Source organism: Panicum virgatum, chromosome 6N (assembly GCF_016808335.1).
Source record: "Panicum virgatum strain AP13 chromosome 6N, P.virgatum_v5, whole genome shotgun sequence".
NCBI classification, from domain to species: domain Eukaryota; kingdom Viridiplantae; phylum Streptophyta; class Magnoliopsida; order Poales; family Poaceae; genus Panicum; species Panicum virgatum.
The window spans coordinates 33,552,541-33,574,557 of NC_053150.1; the positions used below are offsets into that span (position 1 = coordinate 33,552,541).

At 44.2% G+C, this 22,017-nt stretch overlaps 1 protein-coding gene across 1 annotated transcript; it reads right to left on the bottom strand.

Annotated features, from left to right (window-relative positions):
* Positions 1–214: 214 nt before the first annotated feature.
* Positions 215–1,630, bottom strand: LOC120678085 (aspartic proteinase nepenthesin-1-like). The gene has a single exon (XM_039959243.1). The coding sequence runs from the start codon at positions 1,628–1,630 to the stop codon at positions 287–289; it is 1,344 nt and encodes a 447-aa protein (XP_039815177.1). The 3' UTR covers positions 215–286.
* Positions 1,631–22,017: the final 20,387 nt, after the last annotated feature.

A 22,017-nucleotide genomic window follows, 5' to 3' on the forward strand; every position in this document is an offset into this window, starting at 1 on the left:
GGCGTAGTCGCAAAAAACAAAAACAAAAAAAAAACTCCCCCCCTTGGGCTCATGGATCATCATTTGGTGCACATGTGTACCTATTCAATTTGACCATAACAGCAGGCCACCCTCATTATTGATTTTATACATTGGCTACAACAAACTGTCCTACAAAAAGGCATCATTATATTAGACAACCAAATATAAAAAATATATTTTATCCCCTGAATTCTGAAGATCATGGTTGTTTTTTGATGAAACTGAAGATCATAGTTGTAGACTTATCTGCTGCATACATAGCAGCTCAGAGCTTGTCACATTGCGTGGGCGCGTAGGAGAACTTCCGTTCGCCCAGATCGTAGAGCACATGCAGGTTCTGCTGCTGCACGTTGCCGATGACCGACGGCGCGCCTTCGAACGGCGACTGGACCACCGCCAGGCACATCACCCCGGGGCTCGGCTCCTGGAAGTAGTTGTCCCGCGGCAGCACCATCTCGGCGCCGCCGTCGAAGTGCAGCACCAGCGGCGGCGCCTGCACGCCGTCCATGGACCCGCCGCGCGGCAGCTCGAAGCACAGCGGGTAGTCGTCGACGGTCTTGTTCGCCACCGGCAGCTTGAGCCCCTCCATCACTGCCTTCTTCAGCTCCGCGAAGGCCGGCTCCACGAGGTACGCCAGCGTGGTCGCCGAGTCCACGGCCGTGCCGCCGGTGCCGTCGGGCTTCAGCGCCAGGCTCTCGGCCGGCACGTCCAGCCGCTTGCTCCCGAGGGAGATCCCCACCATGGGCACGTAGTAGTAGATGTCCTCCACGGGGTTCTTCAGCAGCGGCACCGTCTGGACCTTGCCCGTCGTCTTGTACTTGCCGAGGTCGGCCATGGCGCCGAACATGACCGGGCTCGTCTTGCGGTCGGCGAAAGGGGTGAGGCAGTAGGAGAACTTGGGTATGGCCAGCTGCTTCAGCAGCGACAGGGGGCCCGGGGAGAGGCCCAGAATGCCGGAGGCGCCGGCAATGCTGCCGTTGGTGAGCTTGCCGCAGCCGAAGGTGAGGTTGACGGAGGCGTTGCGGTGCGAGCCGAAGGTGAAGGTCTCGGTGGCGAGGACGCCGACCGCCGTCAGGACGCCGTAGTAGTTCTCGTACGCGCACCTCTTATCGGTGCAGTTCTTGCTGCTGAAGGTGCCCTCCTCGCACTGCTTGCTGCCGCAGGGGAGGAGGGAGAAGGACGACGACTTGGACGGGTCGTACACCGGCTCCTCCTGCACCGCCGTGGGGCCAACGAGGCTGCACTGCGTCCAGAGGAGGTCGCTGCCCATGTCGAGGATCACCTTGCTGGGCTGCGGCGGCGTGCCCACGCCGACGGTCAGCCAGTGGCCCTGGTGGGTGTAGGGCGTGACGGTCACGTCGGCCGCCGTGAAGTTGTCCCCGGTGTCCTTGCCGAGGGCCTTGGCGAGCCTCGCCGAGTTCTTGGCGTGCCGGGCCTTGCTCTCGGCGGCGCGCCGCCGCCACATGTCGTGCCGGGACATCATGCCGCCTGAGTACGGGCCGTCGGTGTCGAAGCGGAAGTCGAAATGGAAGATGGCGAGGGCGGGGGCTGCCGTCGCGACGACGGTGGCGAGGAAAAGGAGCAGGAGGCGGCGAAGATGGCACGCCATGGCCGTGCTTTGGGCGTGCTCGATCGATGTGCAGAGTTTCGCGGGTGGTTGGTGCACAATCATGTGTATAAATCGTTTGCCTTAAAGACTGCAAATAGGATTCCAGCCGCACAATGCCATTTGTCAATTATAAGTAGCTACTCCTAGATAATCTCCGTGGTAACCGAGTTCTTCGGTCGGCTTTGAGCCGAAATAGAAACCTCTTCCACTCATTTGGATTAACAAACATCCACGCGGCCGACCACACGACATGCTTCCGTTGTTTGTGGTTGCCAAGCGTAAGCACCTGCATGCAGATGCATGTATACGATGCAATGCTTAACGTTATCTTAAGTCAAACTTCTTGTTTCGACCAAGCTTGTAGAAAATAAATATCTACAACATCAAACTACTCTTAGAGCCTCTTTGGATGGGCTAAAGTTGGATGCTAAACTTTGTACATATTAGCACCCTACATTATTATTGTTTAAGTCTTGTTTGCCCACTGCTAGAAAATCCCTCATCTGTACCGGATGGGAACCCTCGGTTTGTACCGGTTGCCCGTCCGGTACCGCCTGGCCACTTAGTACCGGTCAGGCCGCCCGGTACTAAAGTGCATGCCACGCAGCCGCAGCAGGTGGAGCCATGTATGGAAAATGGCCTCATTAAGCCATTATTTTGTGATTTTGGTGATTGAGTAACAACGCAATCAATGGGACTAATGCGCGTGTCAAGTGAACATTAATAGATCTCAGGGATGAAGCAAAAAGGCCAAGCAAAGCAAAACACGAGGAAAGAACTCAAAGAAAAGTTGAAATGGACGAGTTCTACAAGCAACAGTAGGACCGGATACACCGGTGATGCCACAACCGGTGTGGCATAGCAACAGTAGGACCGGATACACCGGTGATGCCACAACCGGTGTGGCATCGGATGCACCGGTGCCCTATGATCGGTGTAGTGGGCCGTGCAAAGTTTAGGCCATGTGGAGGAACTCAAGTGTCACCGGATGCACCGGTGGTGCCAAGTTGAAGGCGTCGGTGCAATCACCATGCTATGCACCAGAGACAATGTCAAGCCGGCCAGGGAGGAGGACTTCAGGACCGGTTACACCGGAGCCCACCGGAGCAATGCACCGGTGCAATGTCAGGAAGGCTGAGGAGAAAAGATTCAGGACCGGATGAACCGGTGCTTCACACCGGTCTAACCGGTGACAGCCACGTCGGCTGTCAGAGGGCCAACGGCTAAGTCAGAGCCGTGTGTGACCAGATACACTAGTGCTATCTGACCGGTCTATCCGGTGCCCTCGCAGAAAAGTGGCCAACGGCTCTAAATGGCTAGTTCGACTTGGAGGCCTATATATATGCCATCCCCCGGCCATTTGAAGTTTGCTGGAGTTCAAGGAAGTCACAAAACACACCCAAGAACATCTCCAAGCCATCCAAGAGCTTAGCACTCATATCCTTAGCCCTTAGCACACTTTGAGAGTGTTGTGTAGATGATTAGCTCTTAGTGAGTGAGATTGCAAGGCCAAGTGCCTTTGTGCTGAGGTTCTTTAGTGAACCAAAAGAAGAATTTGGTGCGCCGGCACCTCAGAGCTTTGAAGGCTCGCCGGCACATCAACGACCCTCCGGCTTGGTGTGGAGCAGCAACGACGACATTGTGCAGGAGACGTGGAGACCCCCATCCTTTGTGGAGAAGCTCCTTAGTGGAACCTGGGGCCAAGGTGACCGTGATTGTGTTCATGGAAAAGACTTGGTGGCCGAGTAGCAATACTCTTCGTGAGTGGTACAACAACATGGATGTAGGTGTGCCTTTGTGGCTAACCGAACCACGGGATAAACACCCGCGTCGAGAGTTTGCTTTCTCATATCCCTCTCTTTAAGCTTCCGCATTTCATACTAGCAATTTATGTGCCTTTACTTTCATAGAGTAGTTTCTTGATAGGAAAGGCTATAGGTTGCTAAACTCTTTTGGGATAGGGGTTTCACACTAAAACAACCATAGTTGCACATCTAGATAGCATGCTTAGTTTAATTTTGTGCAAATAGTTGGAGCCTTAAGGTTAAGGTTTTTAGTTTGCCTAATTCACCCCCCTCTTAGGCTAGAGCGTGCTACCGGTCCTTCCAATTGCTATCAGAGCCGGGACTCACGTCTCTCACAAAGAAAGCCAATTCCATTGGCAATTTATGTTTACCGGCTCATTTGATCAGTTAGGCTTCACCGCCTAGTGAGTTAGCTCTTTTCGGGAAGGGATGAATCCCTTAGAAATGGCTTCACAATACTACGGGGAAGGGTTAAGTATTTTACCATCTATTTCTCCTCAAAATGTTGAGAGAAAGTAAAAGAAGAAGAAAAAGCAAAAGAAGGAGAAATAGCCCAAGGATGAACCTTGTGTTTTTCTTGGAGAATGGGTGGATGATGGAGTAAAATTAAGATCAAGCTCAAGCTCAAGTGATGAGTCCATCAAGAGCACACCACCCGCACCAACAAGGGAGCCTCATCATCATCCAACGCATGCCACACGGCCAAAGGTATGGATAGCAATGTAAGTGATGATGACTCCGACTCTTTCAATTAAGGATCTTCTTGACTTAGTTCATGAGCACCAAGAAGTCATTAGAAAGCAATCAAAAGAAATTAAAAATATTAATGCTCTTAATGATCTTAATTCTTCTCTTGCTACAAATTAAGAAGATTTGTTGTGCAAATTCAAATTGGTTAGCAAGGAACATGAAGAGCTCAAATCAAAATTTGAGAGCATTAATAATACAAATGATTTTTTTGGAAATGAAGCAATCTACCCCTAGTACAAGCTCAATTTCTAAAGTAGATGCTTCAACTTCTTGCATTGATTTAATTAATGAATCTTGCACTAACCCTTGCAATGAGAAATGCCATGAGGATGCTTTTGTAGAATCATGTGATGACCCCATTGTCAAGGAGAATAATGAGCTCAAGCAAGAAGTACAAAGGCTCATGAAGGACTTGGCTAGGTTGAAGGGCAAAGGCATAGAGAGCAATGTCCAACCTTCTCAAGATAACCGTGAAGACATGGTGAAGAAGCTTGAGAAGGGGTCCACCGTGACTTGCTCAAAGTGCCATAAAAAAGGCCACAAGTCCAACAAGTGTTCTCAACCAAGGAAGAAGCTCTCGGATGAGAAGAACAAAAAGAAACTCACAATCAAGAGTTCTCTCATCTACACCAAGTCCAACCGGAGGAACAAGAGCAATAGCCCCACCGATGTGATAAAAAAGAAGACAAATGGCAAGGTGGTTGCTCACAAGGTTGGGAAGTAAGAAAGGAGTTGGAATCACTCCATTTGGGTGCCCAAGGATGTCATCACCAATATGAAGGGGCCTCAAATGGTGTGGGTTCCAAAGGAGACATGAAGCCTAAGAATGGTTTCGGGGGATTTGGAGGCTTGGCTACCTAGAAGATGAAGATTCAAGCTAAAGAAGCCAAGCTCACATCTTGGACATTAGTTGCCCAAGTCCCCCATAAGTTAATGGTAGCTAGTTTTTAATTCAAGCATCATGTAGCTCCATTGCCCTTGCTAGGTTGTTTGCATTGCATCACCTAGTGTTATATATGGTGGGTTGCTTGTGCCATGATTATAACCCATGAGCAACCTACATGGTTTGATAAGTGTGTGGAAAGCTACACAAGGTTACCCTTCATGGTACGTGGACTTCATGAGATATGTATTTCATTTGTGTACTATGAGCACAAACTATAGGGTAAACTTCCCATTGTTGTCAATAACAATGTGCACACATTTTATTGGTGATTCAAACACTAAATGCACACATTTAGGGGGAGTTCATCCTATGGTTTGTGATTTTGAGACTAACATGTTTTCAAGCTCATCCTTTGTAGTCTCATATTGAGCCATGTTCTATGGAACTAAATTCCATATCTAAGATCATAGGCTATGTGCTCAAAGTTCATCTTGATGTACCAAGTGTTCTTCAATTGAAAGACTTTCAATTGGTATTCAATTTCAATTGATATCATGACAAGTCACCTTCAAATTGGTACATGCAAGGTAACTACTCATCCTCCAGAGGTATGCATGGTCTATAACCCCTTCAATTGGTATTCTTGTCAATTTTATACTTTTAATGGCTACCTCCGTGCATGATATGATCTAAACTTTCTTATTCAATGTCTAGTTGTGCACTTGATTTTCACATTATCATGTTGTGCACATGCTTTGTGGAAAGCTTATCTCATGTCATGTTAGTTTCATGTTTGTGTGATCCACCTTAGTAATCACTAAATTGGTATCTTCATTTATTTTATACACTTGGATCATGATTCATGGGACTAACTCCCTAGGCTACTAATTTTTTCCCTTTGAGCTATTTTGTTTGCCAAGCCTTTTTAGGTGATTTGATTCCAAAGGGGGAGAAATTTGGATCAAAGCAAGGTGAAAAGGTGAATGATTATCTTCCCAAGGGGGAGCAAAAGGTGAAAATGATTATCTTCCCAAGGGGGAGCAACTTTGATTCCAAAGGGGGAGAAAAGAAGAAGAAAATAGGGAGAAACAAAGGGGGATAATAGTTTTAGGGGGAGGCCAAGTCATCATTGGATGATGGTAAGCATCCAAGCAAGTGTAAGTGGTTTTCAATTGTTTTCAATTGGTATCAATTTGTCAATTTTTGCAAATTTATGCTTGCTTTGATTGTGTTGTCATCAATCACCAAAAAGGTGGAGATTGTAAGGAAAATGACCTCATTAAGCCATTGTTTTGTGATTTTTGTGCTTGAGTAACAACGCAATCAATGGGACTAATGCGCGTGTCAAGTAAACATTAATAGATCCCAGTGATAAAGCAAAAAGGCCAAGCAAAGCAAAACACGAGGAAAGAACTCAAAGAAAGGTTGAAATGGACGAGTTCTACAAGCAACAGTAGGACCGGATACACCGGTGATGCCACAACCGGTGTGGCATCGGATGCACCGGTGCCCTATGACCGGTGCAGTGGGCTGTGCAAAGTCCAGGCCACGGGGAGGAACTCAAGTGTCACCGGATGCACCGGTGGTGCCAAGTTAAGGGCGTCGGTGCAATCACCATGCTATGCATTAGAGACGATGTCAAGCCGGCCAGGGAGGAGGACTTCAGGACCGATTACACCGGAGCCCACCGGAGCAATGCACCGGTGCAATGTCAGGAAGGCTGAGGAGAAAAGATTCAGGACTGGATGAACCGGTGCATCACCGGTGCATCACACCGGTCTAACCGGTGACAGCCACGTCGGCTGTCAGAGGGCCAACGGCTAAGTCAGAGCCGTGTGTGACCGGATACACCGGTGCTTTGTAACCGGTCTATCCGGTGCCCTCGCAGAAAGGTGGCCAACGGCTCTAAACGGCTAGTTTGACTTGGAGGCCTATATATATGCCATCCCCCGGCCATTTGAAGTTTGCTGGAGTTCAAGGAAGTCACAAACACACCCAAGAACATTTCCAAGCCATCCAAGAGCTTAGCACTCATATCCTTATTCGTATTCGTGTACGTCTGCGTATTCATATTCTTATTCATCTGCGTATTCATATATATTCGTATCTAGCATACAGGAGAATACATTTATTATAATTACATACACTAAGTCATCATGCACATAATATATTTACATGTCGTCATGCACATAAGTTTTGTTCGACAAATTTGTACAAGATACTAAGTGTCAGTCGCCTCATCATCGCTGATGTTTTTATTCGGATCCACTTGACCCACACTTATCTTAGGATCCGCATAAAATTCTCTAGTTGGGTTTATGACCTCATCTAGGAGGAATCCACAGATTGATTCTTGAATTGCTTTAATTCTTTCCAGTTGGATGAGCTCCTCCGCCATATTAGTAATCTGTCAAGAGCAAACACCAATATTTTCAATTAATACCTAGATGAAACTAAATGCAAGTAATTGTCAGTAATGTTGTTCTACGTACATTGATTTCATGTCGTGTCATCGAGCTGCGGCAGCAAAAATCCATCATGTACTCACATACGTAGCAGCCACATAGGTTGTTTCATTGCTGCTATCTCATACACTATATATACATATATATAGATGGGTTATGAAATATTTATGTTGATTAAAGAAACGACAGTAGATGTGCAATATATATTCGTACCGGAAAGTTAGTGTTGAATTCTAGATCGCATGGTGTTGACACGATTCCTATATGTTTTTTTGAGGAAGTGAGCCCATGCCCTTTGCATGATGTTTATGAGGTCTTGGTAATAATATGTTGGCTTCCTCAAGGAGTCGTACACCAGAACTCGGCATTTATCGATCTCGATAATAAGAAGGATCCAATGGAACCTGTTTCAGACACATATATGTATAAGAAATATTGAATATATATATATATATATATACACACATATATATAGTCAAGTCAAGAAAAAAGATAAAGAACTCACTCAAAGTTGTACGGTAACAGAATGTATTGACAAGTATTCTCCTTATGCAAGGCCCTGAGTATGTTGTTCTCGGTCCGATTAGGCCATTTCCTGACACTCTCCTCATGTATATTATATGGGTCTATGAAGCCGACGTGATAGTACACTTTTTTCTGGCATTCTTGAACCTTCATCCTACACAATTAAAAAAGAAGGAAGAGGATGAGAAAACACATAATTAGTAGAGCTAGAGTACTATATACAAATGGTAGGAAGTACACTTACATACAAAATACACAGAGGAGAGACTTGTCTAAAGCATCTTGATTGTACAGATTATAAAGATTTTCAAATTCAATCCATATGCCATCCATCCCGCGATTGAAATGCCTATCTTGTACTCGAGCATGAAACATTACATCCTTCGTTGCACTTGCTTTCAGTTACCATGCATGCAACTCACGCATCCTAGTTGGCAGCCGCAGAATCAACTCTTCCCACATAAGAGGTTCCCCCAACTTGAAAGGTTTTTTGTTTGCCCCTGGGTGAACCTCGATTTCTGCCCCTTGGAGCTGAGCTTTTGTGAGGCCGCTTTCCAGCACAAATTGAGCAGTAGCTGCATCCTTTTCAGAAAGCACTTTCAGCGGGGGTATGGTTTGCGTGGACTGTTGTTCGAGCTGGGGAACTTGGTTGTGCCGACGGTTATTTTTCTTCTCCCAGGACTTTGTGATCTGGTGGTCGTAGTCCGATAGGGGTGCCCTATACTTCCATTGGAGTAAATATCTGAAGTATTTCTTATCTTCCTCTGACTATTGATGCACCGGTGGAAGCTTTTTTGGCGCGAAATGATCTCTGACATGCTTGCGCACACTTTCGTCCAATTCCTCCTTAGTCATTTCGTATGCTAATTTCGGTGCTGAAGGCTTTTCTTTCTTCTTCGGGGGCTTCCTCTTCTTAGGAGGCGGCGGGACCTTTGTGATCTTCTTCGCCTTCAGAGGCGGTGATGGTGGGACCCAAGCCTTCGCGCTCTCCTTCTTTGCCTTCGGAGGCGGTGACGGTGGGACCCAAGGTCCTGAGTTGGTACTTGAGTCCCTTGCATCATCGGGAGCCGGACTGGGACTCTTTTCTACTGCCGGTGCTGATCGTGGAGCCGGACTAGGACTCCTTTGTGGTGTCGATGGTGATCTCGGAGCCGGAGTGGGACTCCTTTCTAGTGCTAGAGTGGGAGTCCTTTCTGGAGCTGGAGTGGGACCTCTTTGAGCTGCCAGTGAATTTCCAGGCTCGGAGCCGGGAGTTGGTGTATCGGCGAAATGTAATCCGGGCCTTTCCGATGACGCAAATCGTATGTACCACTTGTTCCAACAGATCCATGTGTGGATGGCATGTTCGAGTTCCTCTTCTCCATCACCTCCACGAATCTCGAGGTTGATGTCTTCCCATCCTGGCTCAACTCGATCGACCATGACCCTAGCATATCCTTCCGGAATCGGCATGCCATGAATTGTCCCACCTTGGACAGACACTTCAACAATGCCATATGCGACCAGTTTGTTCTTTTTCCTTTGCTGATATAGAAGCTCGCAGGGGGTCCTCACGGTGATGTCATCCACCGGGTAATGTTCTGGCTTGTCCGCAACCACTGTGGGTTCACCTCCGGCTGGGTGCTCCGTGGAAGCGACGCTGCTATGGCGTTGCGAGCCGGGGCTGCTCTCCAAATTGGCGGCTGATCTGGCTTCTTGTTGGTGTGGCTGGCTGCTAGCTGCCATTACACCTTCAATCGAAGCTATCCTTTGTTCTAAGGCACGCATCTTATGTTCCTGTTCAGCCTTCTTTCTGGATCGGCTTCGATAGGTCTCAATGTCAGCACTGAAGCCATGTTTCCATGGAACAACACCCATACCTCGCACATGTCCTGTGTGTTCCGGTGTCCCGAGAGCGTATGTCAGCTCATCTTTCTCTCTGTCCGGCTTGAAACTGCCTTCGGACACGGCCTTAAGTGCCTCATCAAGCCTGTTGGCCACCTCTCTTATGGCGTCGCTAGTGATAAGCGAGCCATCTTCTGGGTTTAGGGAGCCTCCATGAGCGTAGAAGAAATGCTTTGCTCGCTGCGGCCAGTCGAAAGTCGCCGGTATGATTCCCCTTGCAGTGAGGTCATCTTCCATTTTCTGCCATTTCGGAATTGCCGTCGCATAACCTCCATGCCCAAGATGATGAAAGTGTATCTTTTTGCTTGCGTTCTCCTTGGCTTGTGCTGTCCTTTTCTCTTTGGTCTCGGACAATTTGTACTACACGAATGCAACCCAAAAAGGACGTTGCTTCTTGATGTTTTTCTCGAAGTCTGGCATGCGACCCTTCTTTATGTAGTCTTTGTTCAAGTTCTTCTTGAACGTCTGGAAAGAAATAGCCATCTTCTTCATGACCCAATCCTTAAAGATTTCTTCTTTGTCCTCTAGGAAACTGAAGTATTGTTTGACATCTGCCCATAGCATTTCCTTCTCTGTTTCAGGGACGATGTCAGCATCATTATCAGTGCTTTTGGTTTTCATCCAGAGCTTGAAGCTAATGGGGATGTTCTCCCTGACATAACATCCACACTGATTCACCACAATCGTCTTAACCCCCTGATATAATACGCGGAGTTACGTGTGATATGCGAAATTATATAAGATGCGGAATTTTGTATGGAATTACGTCTCGTGATCTATGCCTTAAGGTTGTTTATGGAATTACGTGTCGTGATCTGTGCAACAATATATGATAAATTTATAATATGTATACATCAAAAATACATCATAATACATCATAAATACATCAGGTATACATCATATTGTAACAATATGAAAATTATTAAACTCATATATATAATAACAATTTTCTACAATAAGTACACGATTCTATAATTTTTCAACAATTTTCTACAATAAGTATATGATTCTACGATTTTCCAACTATTTTCTATAATTTTCCATGATTCTCCAACAATTTTCACCAATTTTCTACAATAAGTACATGATTCTACAATTTTCCAATAATTTTCTACAATAACTACATGATTCTACGATTTTACAATAATTCTCAACAATAAGAAAATGATTCCATGATTCTCCAACAATTTTCAACAATAAGTACATGATTCTACGATTTTTCAACTATTTTCTATGATTTTCCATGATCCTCCAACAAATATTTTCTACGATTTTCCATGATCCGCCACCAATTTTCTATGATTTACTAATAATTTCCTAACATTTCCTATAATTTTCCTATAATTTTCTACCTATTTCTATAATTTTCTGCCTATTTTCTCCAATTTCCTATCTATTTCTGACTTTTTTGAACATAATTAAAAAAAATTGCTGACGTCAGCACAAAGCAGTGCTGACGTTAGCAAGGGCTTACGTCAGCTTGAGCTTCTTCCTGGCCGGCGGTCGGGTCCTCCTCGGCACGGGGTCCTGTGGCGGCGGTCGAGAGGGGGCCGGGTGGAGGCGGTCGATCTCGGGGAGGCAGCAGGCTGGTGCGGCGGCGGTCGAGGTCAGGCGGCGGGCGGCGCGCGCGGTCGGCATCCAGGGGGCCGGCGCGGTCGACGTTGATGGCCCGGCGCGCGGGTCGGCATTGAGTTCCGGCGGCGGAGGTCGTCGAGGGGCGGCGGCGGCGGGCCGGTGGTTGAGGCCCCGACCGGAACACACAGGACATGTGCGAGGTATGCGTGTACCAGGGCTTTGTCCGGTACTAAACCGCTCCAACTGGCGGGAAATTTTCACGGAGACAGGTTTGTACCAGGCCAAGGCCCTGCCCGGTACTAAAACACCAAAATTATTATTTCGCAGCAATTATTTTATTTATGGATTATGCATTTATAATGTGTAATAAATTGACAAAGCCATTAAAAATAGAAGGATATAATATTTTGAATATGCAAAAATTTTGTATGGCACTTTGCATCATGAAAAATTGTAGAATATAGGTTTATGCGGAAAAAATTGTTTTATTTTCCTTTTAAATGTGGGTCAGTTGGATCCATGCCACTCCAATTTCTTGAAATTGGATCTCATGTTGAAAATCATGCCATTGAGTGGCATGATTTTCAACATGACACCCAATTTCACGGAGTTGTGGTGGCATGAATCGAATTTTCCCTTTTAAATGTTTGTCGTGTGTAACATATTTTAAAAAAATTGTGGAAATGCTAATATATGTTATTTAGATCAAGAAAAATGGTAATAGTGGAGTAGACAATGAAGGAGATCTTGTTGAAGATGCAAACACAGAACGAGTAATTAATACATAGGTAAACAATACTAATTTATATTATTTATGACCACAAAATAAAAATATATATTACATAAATCACTTCATCAAATGAATAATAAAGTAAAACATAATGGATACACAATACTATGACTCAACATTATTTAATGGAACATTTACAATTTTCCTTTTGACGAAGTTCCCTTGGTTGTGATCGCGGCGTAAATAAGGAGCGTCATCTTTGGATAACAAGATGCTTGGGTCAACATCAACCGAGAACGGTGGACGGTCTTCATATTGATCAAAGTCTTCTGATTTTTTCTGAAATATCCTCAACTCCAATGATTTTTCGTTTTCTTAGAAGAACTATGTGGCGTTTTGGCTCATCGTCGGACGTGACTGGATTTTTTCCTTGGCTTGCTTGACATGTCCTTCATGTAGAACACCTGCGCGACATCCTTTGCTAGGACAAATGGTTCGTCTTTATATCCAATCTTTTTGAAGTCCACAATTGTCATCCCATACCAGTCTATCGTTATGCCACCTCCAACTTGGTTCACCCATTGGCACCGAAATAAAGGAATCATCAAAGGACCATATTCTAGTTCCCATATCTCCTCTATGACTCCGAAGTAGCTATCCTTATTTTCATCATTGTCTATTGCGTATGTACGCACACCACTATTTTTGGTTCGTGCTCTTGACATCTTGCGCTCTTGTGTAAAATGTATATCCATTAATTTCGTATGCTTGATTTATTCAAAAAAAATCTCGTACGCTTGGTACTGCATGATTGTCATTGATGGGCCCCTTGTCAACCATTGAAGTTGCTCTGCAATCGTGCCGTCACCCATCAATTTTGCTCTAAGCTAAACAGCAAAGTTATCTATGTGATGTCGTGTAATCAAGGCCTCAGACTTCCCTGGGTTATCGGACCGTAGGATATTCATGGGCTCATCCATATATGAAGCCACGAGAGATGAATTTTGTTGAACGGTGAAATTTGCTTTGCGGATTTCACTTTCTGGGATGTGCATATTAGATTTCTTCCCTAATATGCCCTTTCCCTTTATTCTCCCCTCGTGGCATGACATGGGGACCCTAATTGGATTAAGATCATCAATAAAGTCAATACAAAACTCAATGACCTCCTCTGTTCCATAGCCCTATTGGTATTTCTTAACATTCACAAAGTAATCCGCAAGCGCACGGAAGATACCGTTGTAGCACTTCACCCGGAGAGTATTCTGGGTATCGACATTTCTTAGGGAACGGAGGTGTAATGATCTTCTGGCTAGTTTAACCCAGGAGAACAAGAAGTAGGCGAGCTTTGGGTAGTGTGGTTTATCTAAGGTTAAAGGTCAAGGCAAGGTAAACTTAGGCTCGTCACTTATTTATTTCGGGCACCGGTCTGACCCAGGTACTGTTAGGGACCTCCGGCTTGTGGCTCTATGCCGTACTCGGACAGGGGGGAGTGCACTATCCACGAAGCAGCTTCGTAGCAGACCGACAGGGCTGTCACCACCTGCGGTCTACCCCGCAATACTGTGGAGCACGAGGCAAACAAAGGCAATCTAGGACCTAATCACCACACTTAAGCTTTTGACTACTTACTCTAGCATTGCGTAGGGTTACCCGTCTTTATTAGGGGCCCTCTACTAGAGTATCCATTACAAGAACGGACAATGAACCCGTAAACAAATGAATAACTTAAGAATACTGAACCAAGGACTTAACAAAAGATGAACTCCGGATACTTACTCAAGTGATTCATACCCGTCGAGGTACAAGATGAAGAGAGGACAACACGTCCGGCTCTTCTCCGATCCTTCTCCCGCATACTCCCTCTACTCTAATGATACAAGTGGAGACCTACTACTACTTCTCCAACAAGTGAATGGAATGGTAAATGCGAATGCCTTGAGAGAGTTTGTGGAGGCCCTTTATATAGCTCCAAAGGTCGGTTCCCGCCATCAACAATTATGGGAACATTGACAACCGCCTTCTGGAGGATAAGAACGACGTTCCCGCCAAAACTCAGCCTGAGTCTCTGCCATGTGGGGTCGGCCAAACCCCTATGGCTGCCTCTGGCCACCGCCTTCCTCTGGTACACTGCCTGGTGGGTCCTGATGTCAGATGGTCGGTGCCGGGGCTTGGTTGGTCAGTTTGGTCTGGTTTGTGGGTCCTCTTTGTTGGTATGACGTAGCGTCGGATATTCTGTGCAATTGTGTTGCATCTTTTGTCTATTTTTGCTCTATTCCGGGTATGGGTGCCTGCAATCCAAGAATCACCAAAACTTGTGGAAACGATTAGAAATAAGCCCTATAACTACTTTTGGTGATTGAAAGTTATGAAAAGATGCAGGAGTTGATGGCTTTATTTCTGAGTTAAGGACCGTCAACAAGCCCTTGGCGATACATCCTTCTGGCCGAGAATGATTGCGAAAATACTTCTTAAGAACTGCCATGTATATCTCAAAAGGGAACATATTGTGTAGGAATACAGGTCCTAGAATATTTATCTCTTTGACAATATGAACCAAGAGATGTGCATAATATTAAAGAACGAAGGTGGAAACTCCATCTCAAAGCTGACAAGGCATTGCACAATGTCATTCTGTAGTTGTATGAGCTTCTCCGGGTCGATTGTCTTCTGTGAAATTTTGTTGTGGAAAGAACATAACTTCATGATTGCCAATCTAACATTTTCTGGTAGAATATCACTCAACGCAACTGGAAGCAATTGTGTCATCAGGACGTGAAAGTCATGAGACTTCAAATTTGTGAACTTTTTTTCTTTCATGTTTATTCTTCCTTGTATATTTGACGAGTACCCGGAAGGTACCTTTATACTGTTCAAGCAATCAACCATGCTTTGCTTCTCCTCTTTACTAAGAGTGTAGCTAGCAGGACGTAAGTAGTGTTGTCCCTTCTCTCTCTTCTCAGGTCGAAGATCTTCTCATTGTTTCATTTCTTTCCGGTCACGTCTTACTTCGAGTGTATCTTTTCCCTGACCATAAGTACCAAGGAAACCTAGTACATTTACGCAAAGATTATTTGTCAGGTGCATGACATCAATTGCATTGCGGACCTCCAAGACTTCCCAATAAAGTAGCTCCCGCAATATAGACTTCGTGCATGGCCGTTTTCATCATTTGGAACTGGTTGGCTGCCGCGACTCTTTCCGAACACTGCATGAACATCCTTTATCATCGAGAAAACACGCTTTCTGTCACGGAATATAGGCTTAGCACGAGTTTCCAGATCCCTTTGAAATGTTTCCCTTTTCTTCTCAAGGGGTTTTTGAGGGGAAGAAATCGATAATGGCCCATATACACGACCTTCCAAGAATTTTTCAGGTACAAGCTATCGGATTCATCTAAGCAATGGGTGCAAGCCTGATATCCCTTGTTCGACTGCCCGGACAGGTTGCTAAGTGCAGGCCAATCATTGATGGTTACAAAAAGCAATGCTTGAAGGTCGAAATTCTCTTATTTGTACTCGTCCCACACATGTACACCTTCTGTCTTCCACAACAATAAAAGCTAATCAACCAACGGTCTTAGGTACACATCAATATTGTTGCCAGGTTGTTTGGAGCCTTGGATAAGCACCAGCATCAATATATACTTCCTCTTCATGCATAGACAAGAAGGAAGGTTAAACATACAAAGGGTCACAGGCCATGTACTGTGACTGCTCCCCCACTCGCCGAATGGATTCATTCCATCTGTACTTAAACCAAACCTTATGTTCCTTGGGTCGCTGTCAAAATCTGGGAATTGTCTATCCATGTTTCTTCACTGAGACCCATCTGCAGGGTGTCTCATCAGCTGATCTTGCTTACGCTCTTCTTTGTGCCACCGCATCAACTTAGCATTTATTTTGTTTCTGAACAAGCACTTCAAGCGTGGTATTATCGGGAAATACCACATCACCTTAGCGGGAACTTTTTCCCTTGCGGGCTCACCGTCGACATCACCATGATCATTTTGCATGATCATATACTGCTTTGCGTCACAGACAGGACATGTATCCAATTCCTTGTATTCACCGTGATAGAGGATACAATCGTTAGGACATGCGTGAATCTTCTGTACGTCCAACCCAAGAGGGCAAACAACCTTTTTGGCTTCATAAGTTGTCGGGGGCAGTTCGTTCCCCTCTGGAAGCATCTTCTTTACAAGTTCTAGTAGCTCCTCAAATCCCTTATCGGAAACACCATTGGTTGCCTTCCACTGCAACATTTCCAGTGTGGTGCCCAATTTTTTAACCCCTGCTTGCAATCTGGATACAATATTTTTCTATGATCCTCCAACATCTTCTCAAACTTCTTTGACTGCTTCAAAGTTTCGGCGTCTCTGTGTGCATCGACTAAAACCTGACCTACTTCATCAGGTGGTTGTTGTTCTTCTGCAGCATTTTCTTCTGCCTCATGCATTGGTTCATCTTCAAAGGCACCCGCTTCATACAAGTGAGCCCAGTCTGGGATGTTATCATCATCATTGTCTTCGTCATTGTCTTCCATCAGAACTCTAGGTTCACCGTGCTTGGTCCAAAGAGTATAGTTATCCATGAAACCCTTTTTCAAAAAGGTGGACATGTAGAGTATGTCATTTTGAAAACTCCTTTTGATTTCTGCAAATGCGGCATGGACAGAACATGAAACCTTTCGATGACTTGTGGGTCACAGCAGCATCAAGGAATGTTTTAAGACCATTAATCCACGCCATTGTGCACCGCTGGCCGTACATCCATTGTCGATCCATCTACAAATAATATATTCTCGTTGGATAAGCAATTTCATTCAATGGAAAAGAACTTCACAATTTTATAATAACGAACATTTTTATTACATCCAACACAATTTATTCAACAACACATAAGTCTTCAACCATCTAGCATGATTTTGTCAACAACACATATATAGATTGCATTCGAAAATGAACACAAACATCCCAACAACCAACATGCAACTTAAAAATTCGCACAACAACACATAGGTTTTCAACCGTCCTTGCGTGGGAACGCATAATGCCCTGACGGATTTCTTGCTAGCGCAGAAGAAGATGGCGGAGCTGGAACCTCCGGGTTTGGTGGTGACGAACCGTAACGCCGCAACAAATCCTCAAGATCAAACAGAGGTTCCTCGCCCCTTACCACGGATTGTCTATATTCTTTTTCCAAATAACGCAGCGCTGCCCTATGAAATCCGCTAGATTTCTTGGACCGACGACCTACTGGAGTTGTGCCCTTCTCTCCAGAAGGACAACAGTCACCCTCATCGGCACCACTCCCTCCAGCTGCTGCTGAAGCCATATTTTACTGGAAAACACTTTTATTTTTCACAACATTTTAAATTCTGACAATTACAATAAAATCCGAATAAATTAATTGAAATAAATCACATTAACTTTCAAATTGACTGAAAAAACTCTTACAATTACAATGCAAATATTAAGTACTATTACAATTACAATGATCACATTAATTACTCTTACAAATAACAATGAAAACATATAAAAACACCAATAATTACTCTCACAATTGCAATGAAAATATGTACATCATTATATCCTCATATTCGAGTTTCACAGGGACTTACCATGAAGTCTGAAATGTAATCAAATTACAGTTGTTATTGAGGCATTAGTCATCATTGTGTGCCGTGCAATGTCGCAACTCTGTCTAAGCCCTTATTCTTCGTCGCTCGTGTCCTCACCCTACCTAAATAATGAAGGGTCTAGAAAGAGTTGCAACATTGCAGACACGATGCATTAGTCATCATTGTGTGCCGTGCAATGTCGCAACTCTGTCTAAGCCCTTATTCTTCGTTGCTCGTGTCCTCACCCTACCTAAATAATGAAGGGTCTAGAAAGAGTTGCAACATTGCAGACACGATGTGACTAATGCCCCAATAGCAACACTAATTCGTTTGCATTTCACACTTGCTGGTAAGTGTCTATGATCTACAATGCAAAATCACATTAATTCTCAATCAGAAAAATCTGAATAGATTAATTGAAATAAATCTCTAATTAAATGAAATAAATCTCTATAACTCCTAATTATTTTGACACCCTTCAGTTTTAGGAGAACACTCTTTTCAATATCCAGAAACCATCTAGAAGAAAAAAAACTTTACTTCGGAAAATGTATATGTCGGTAACCTCGACCCCGTGGTGATGACACTGCCTTTCGGAGAGACACGGTGCGGTACAAGGACATCACCAATAGGTCAGTCGCAACACCAACATTTACGGTTGATAGGAACGCAGCACTTGGCACAGGCAACATGCTCGTTGATATGCTCCCAGTGCAACAACTGCCACGCTGACTGCGCCAAATGTTGTGTTCGTATTAACCGCAAGTGCTGGTGTTGCGACCAGCCCATTGGCGACGTCCTTATAGCGCATCGTGTATCCCCGAAATATAGTGCCATCACCGTTGAAAAGGATATTAACGACGTATACTTGTTTCAAAATAAAGATTTTTTAAGCTTCTAGATGGTTTCAATGTGAACCTGAATAAATACATCACTAGAGTGTCAAAATAATCCATTCATAATACAAAAAATTCTACTATACTCATATGGTCATATATACAAGTAAATCACCGATGCGGGAGCCTCCGCCGCGGAGGGGCGTGCCGGCCATGGGGAGCAGGTGCACGGTGCGCAGGCCGCCGCCGTGGGTGATTTTTCTTTTTTTCTTACTTTTTTGAAATAGAGATGCACTGGATTGTATCTATCTTATGAGATTGTATATATCTTGTGAATGATCTCTGAATGCTTTGTGGGATCCATGAGTATTTTGTTTGGGTTGATTCAATATTTTGTGGTTGAGTTTTTTGAATGAATCGTTGATTCTGCTAGTGGAGGATGGCAGGGGAACGGGAGAGTGAACGGGAACGGGAAAGGGAAAGGATGCGAGCGAATGGGCGGAGCGGCCTTTGGTACCGGTTGGTATTCCAACCGGTGCCAAAGGATTTTTAGGTACCGGGTGATTTACCCGGTGACAAAAGCAGACATTATTGGTACCACTTTGCGGGCACCGGTTGGAGAACCGGGACTGAAACTCGTTTTCAACCGGTACTTAAAGCTCTTTCTCTAGTAGTGCATACACCCTCTAGTAGTGCATACACCCTTGTAGGGGGTACGGGGTGTGGTAGTAGCCGCTACCAACACTGTCCAGGGACATCATCGTGTTTTGCAAATAATAATAAACTCCTTAATCCATGGTATTCTACATAGTTAATTCACTATTCTTCTTCTAATACCTTTCTCCTTTAGCAATTACCATCACTCAATTGCAATAGCTAACGGAGAATATGCTTTTTTAACCAGTTGGGAATTCCTAATAGTACCAAATTCCTAATCAGTACTATGAAGCCGAGTTGCTCACCTGGTATATTAAAAGGACTTACCGGTGCTGAAGAGTAAGACAATCAAAAAAATCTAAAAAAATATATTTCAAACTTGGGAAGGAGCTAGTAACAACTCACGTGAGGGTGGCGGCCCCTTTGGTACCAGTTGGAAAGATGGTGGTCTTTCCAACCGGTACCAAAGTGTTTTCCTCTTTTATCCCAAATCCGATTTTATTTATTTTGTTTATTACTGTTTATTCTTTCAGAACTGCTATGCGTACCCGAGCTCTACACTACTATACGTCCATTGATCGTGTTCATGTCAAAATAATATATGAAAATAACTAAAAGTCAAAGGCAAACATATAATTAAGTTATTTAGCTATAATAATCTATTTACAAATATACAAATAACATGACATCACATTTACAAATATTTATAAATATACAAGTCATGTTTATAGTGCAATAGGACCCTCACGATGTCGATGCGGATAGTTACCTACGAATGTGACCGTCATGGTAGAACTCGCCTCTAGGATCTAGGATCTCCCTCATAATGAATTCTGTGAGTTGCTCGCACACGGCATTAATCCGATCGACATCCAAAACTTCAATGTAGATTCGCGACATCTATCATTTTGGGAAAGATTGATATATTAATTCATCACCTTAGTATAATTAGGAAAATGTAGTTGTGAACGGTTTGTACATACCCTTAGATCCTCTGTAGTATTCTTCTCGCAGTGAACTAGACCATGTATGAAGTCGCATACGTAGTACCCACACCAATCAGTTCCTTGTTTTTATCTCGCACACTGTAGGAGAAATAAATTAGTTATTCAATATTTGTGTATGCCTATGCAGAACAATTGATATTACTTAGAGAAATGGTCGCGACCCAACATACCGGGAAATCCATTCTAACGTTCAATTCCGACCTCCTTTGACCAGCTCCTTTGTTTTTTTTACGAATTGTTTCCACACCCTGCGCAAAAAATTAAGTTTGATGTTGAATAATTGATCGAAAAATGAAAAGGATTTGATTGTGCAAATTGTACTTACTTGTTCAATGGGTCTATGAAGTGTTGAATTTCGGCCTGTGGACACCTCATGGAGTCGAACACTGCAAGATTGCTGCTATCTGTGCAAAGTATGAGCAAAATCCAAGGATAACTGCAGATATAGATGCACAAGCATATATACATCCATTAGACTTAGCATTTATTTAGAAATATAAAAGAGGTATGAGTCGACCAGGACTTACCCATAGTCATAGGGTATCATTATATAGGATTTGTAATGTTGCCTAGTCAGGAAATGGTACATGTTTAGGCACGTCTCCTTGTACTCTTCGTTAAGAATTTTCTGATTGACTAGCAATGGACACATGAAGCCCACCTGATGCTGCCATCCTTCTTTTCGGCATCTTTGAAGCTCCATATTGAACGATAAAATACAAATTACATAGTGCACAAAGATACTTACGTTGATGGAAATCTAGATATTATTGATACAGAACCCAAATGATGATGATCGAGACGTCAAGGGCTTGTCGACGGTATATGTGATGTAGAAGTTTGAAGTCCACCCAGAAGTCGTCCTCCCCGCGGAAGAAATCATGGTCGTGATACTTAACTCCAAAAATAGTCCCCTCATTGTTCGACTTCCGCATGTACCATTTATGTAAATTGAACATCTGCGTGCCTAGTTTGATCTCCTCCTCCTCAGTGACAAAAGGTTTTCCAAGCTTGAATGGAACAACAACAACTGGTGCAATTGGGATATCTTCCATTGCCCCCACTGCCTGCTCAAGTGTTAATCCTGTTTCGCGAAGAAATTCTGCCTGGTGTTGGTCTGCCTCGCTCGGCACCAAGAGGGGCTCGAATTCCTTTTGTACTGTGCCTAGCTGAGGAACGGTGTCTTTGTAAAAAACACATATGGGGGTTAGGATTAACCGCCCTTTTGAGATTCGGCCAGGGGATGAACATGTTGTAACCTCCTGCAATAGCTTGTGAGAGAAAAGAGCACTCGGGGGACTTTTACCCAGGTTCAGGCCTCCCGGAGGATAACAGCCCTACGTCCTACTTGTTTGTATATTTCTTAGCGGAGAATGAATCAAAGAGTACAAGGGTAGAGCTCGTGCATCGGCTCTAGAGTCTTTTTCGGGGGGGGGGGGGGCGAAGAAGCCGTCCCCTCCCCCTTCCCGGGTTCATCCTTTTATTGTGACATCCCAGATTTTTAATATATTAAGCAAGAAATTTTAAACATGATATCATGCATAATGAACATAGAATCATGATTAACAAACTAGAACAATTCAATTTATGCATATGTTTTGAAAATATGTGTATGTATGTGTGTATGCAAATAGAGTATAAACAC

Coding starts and splice junctions, on each gene's coding strand:
- LOC120678085 (XM_039959243.1), bottom strand. CDS start 1,630: ATGGCGTGCCATCTTCGCCGCCTCCTGCTCCTTTTCCTCGCCACCGTC.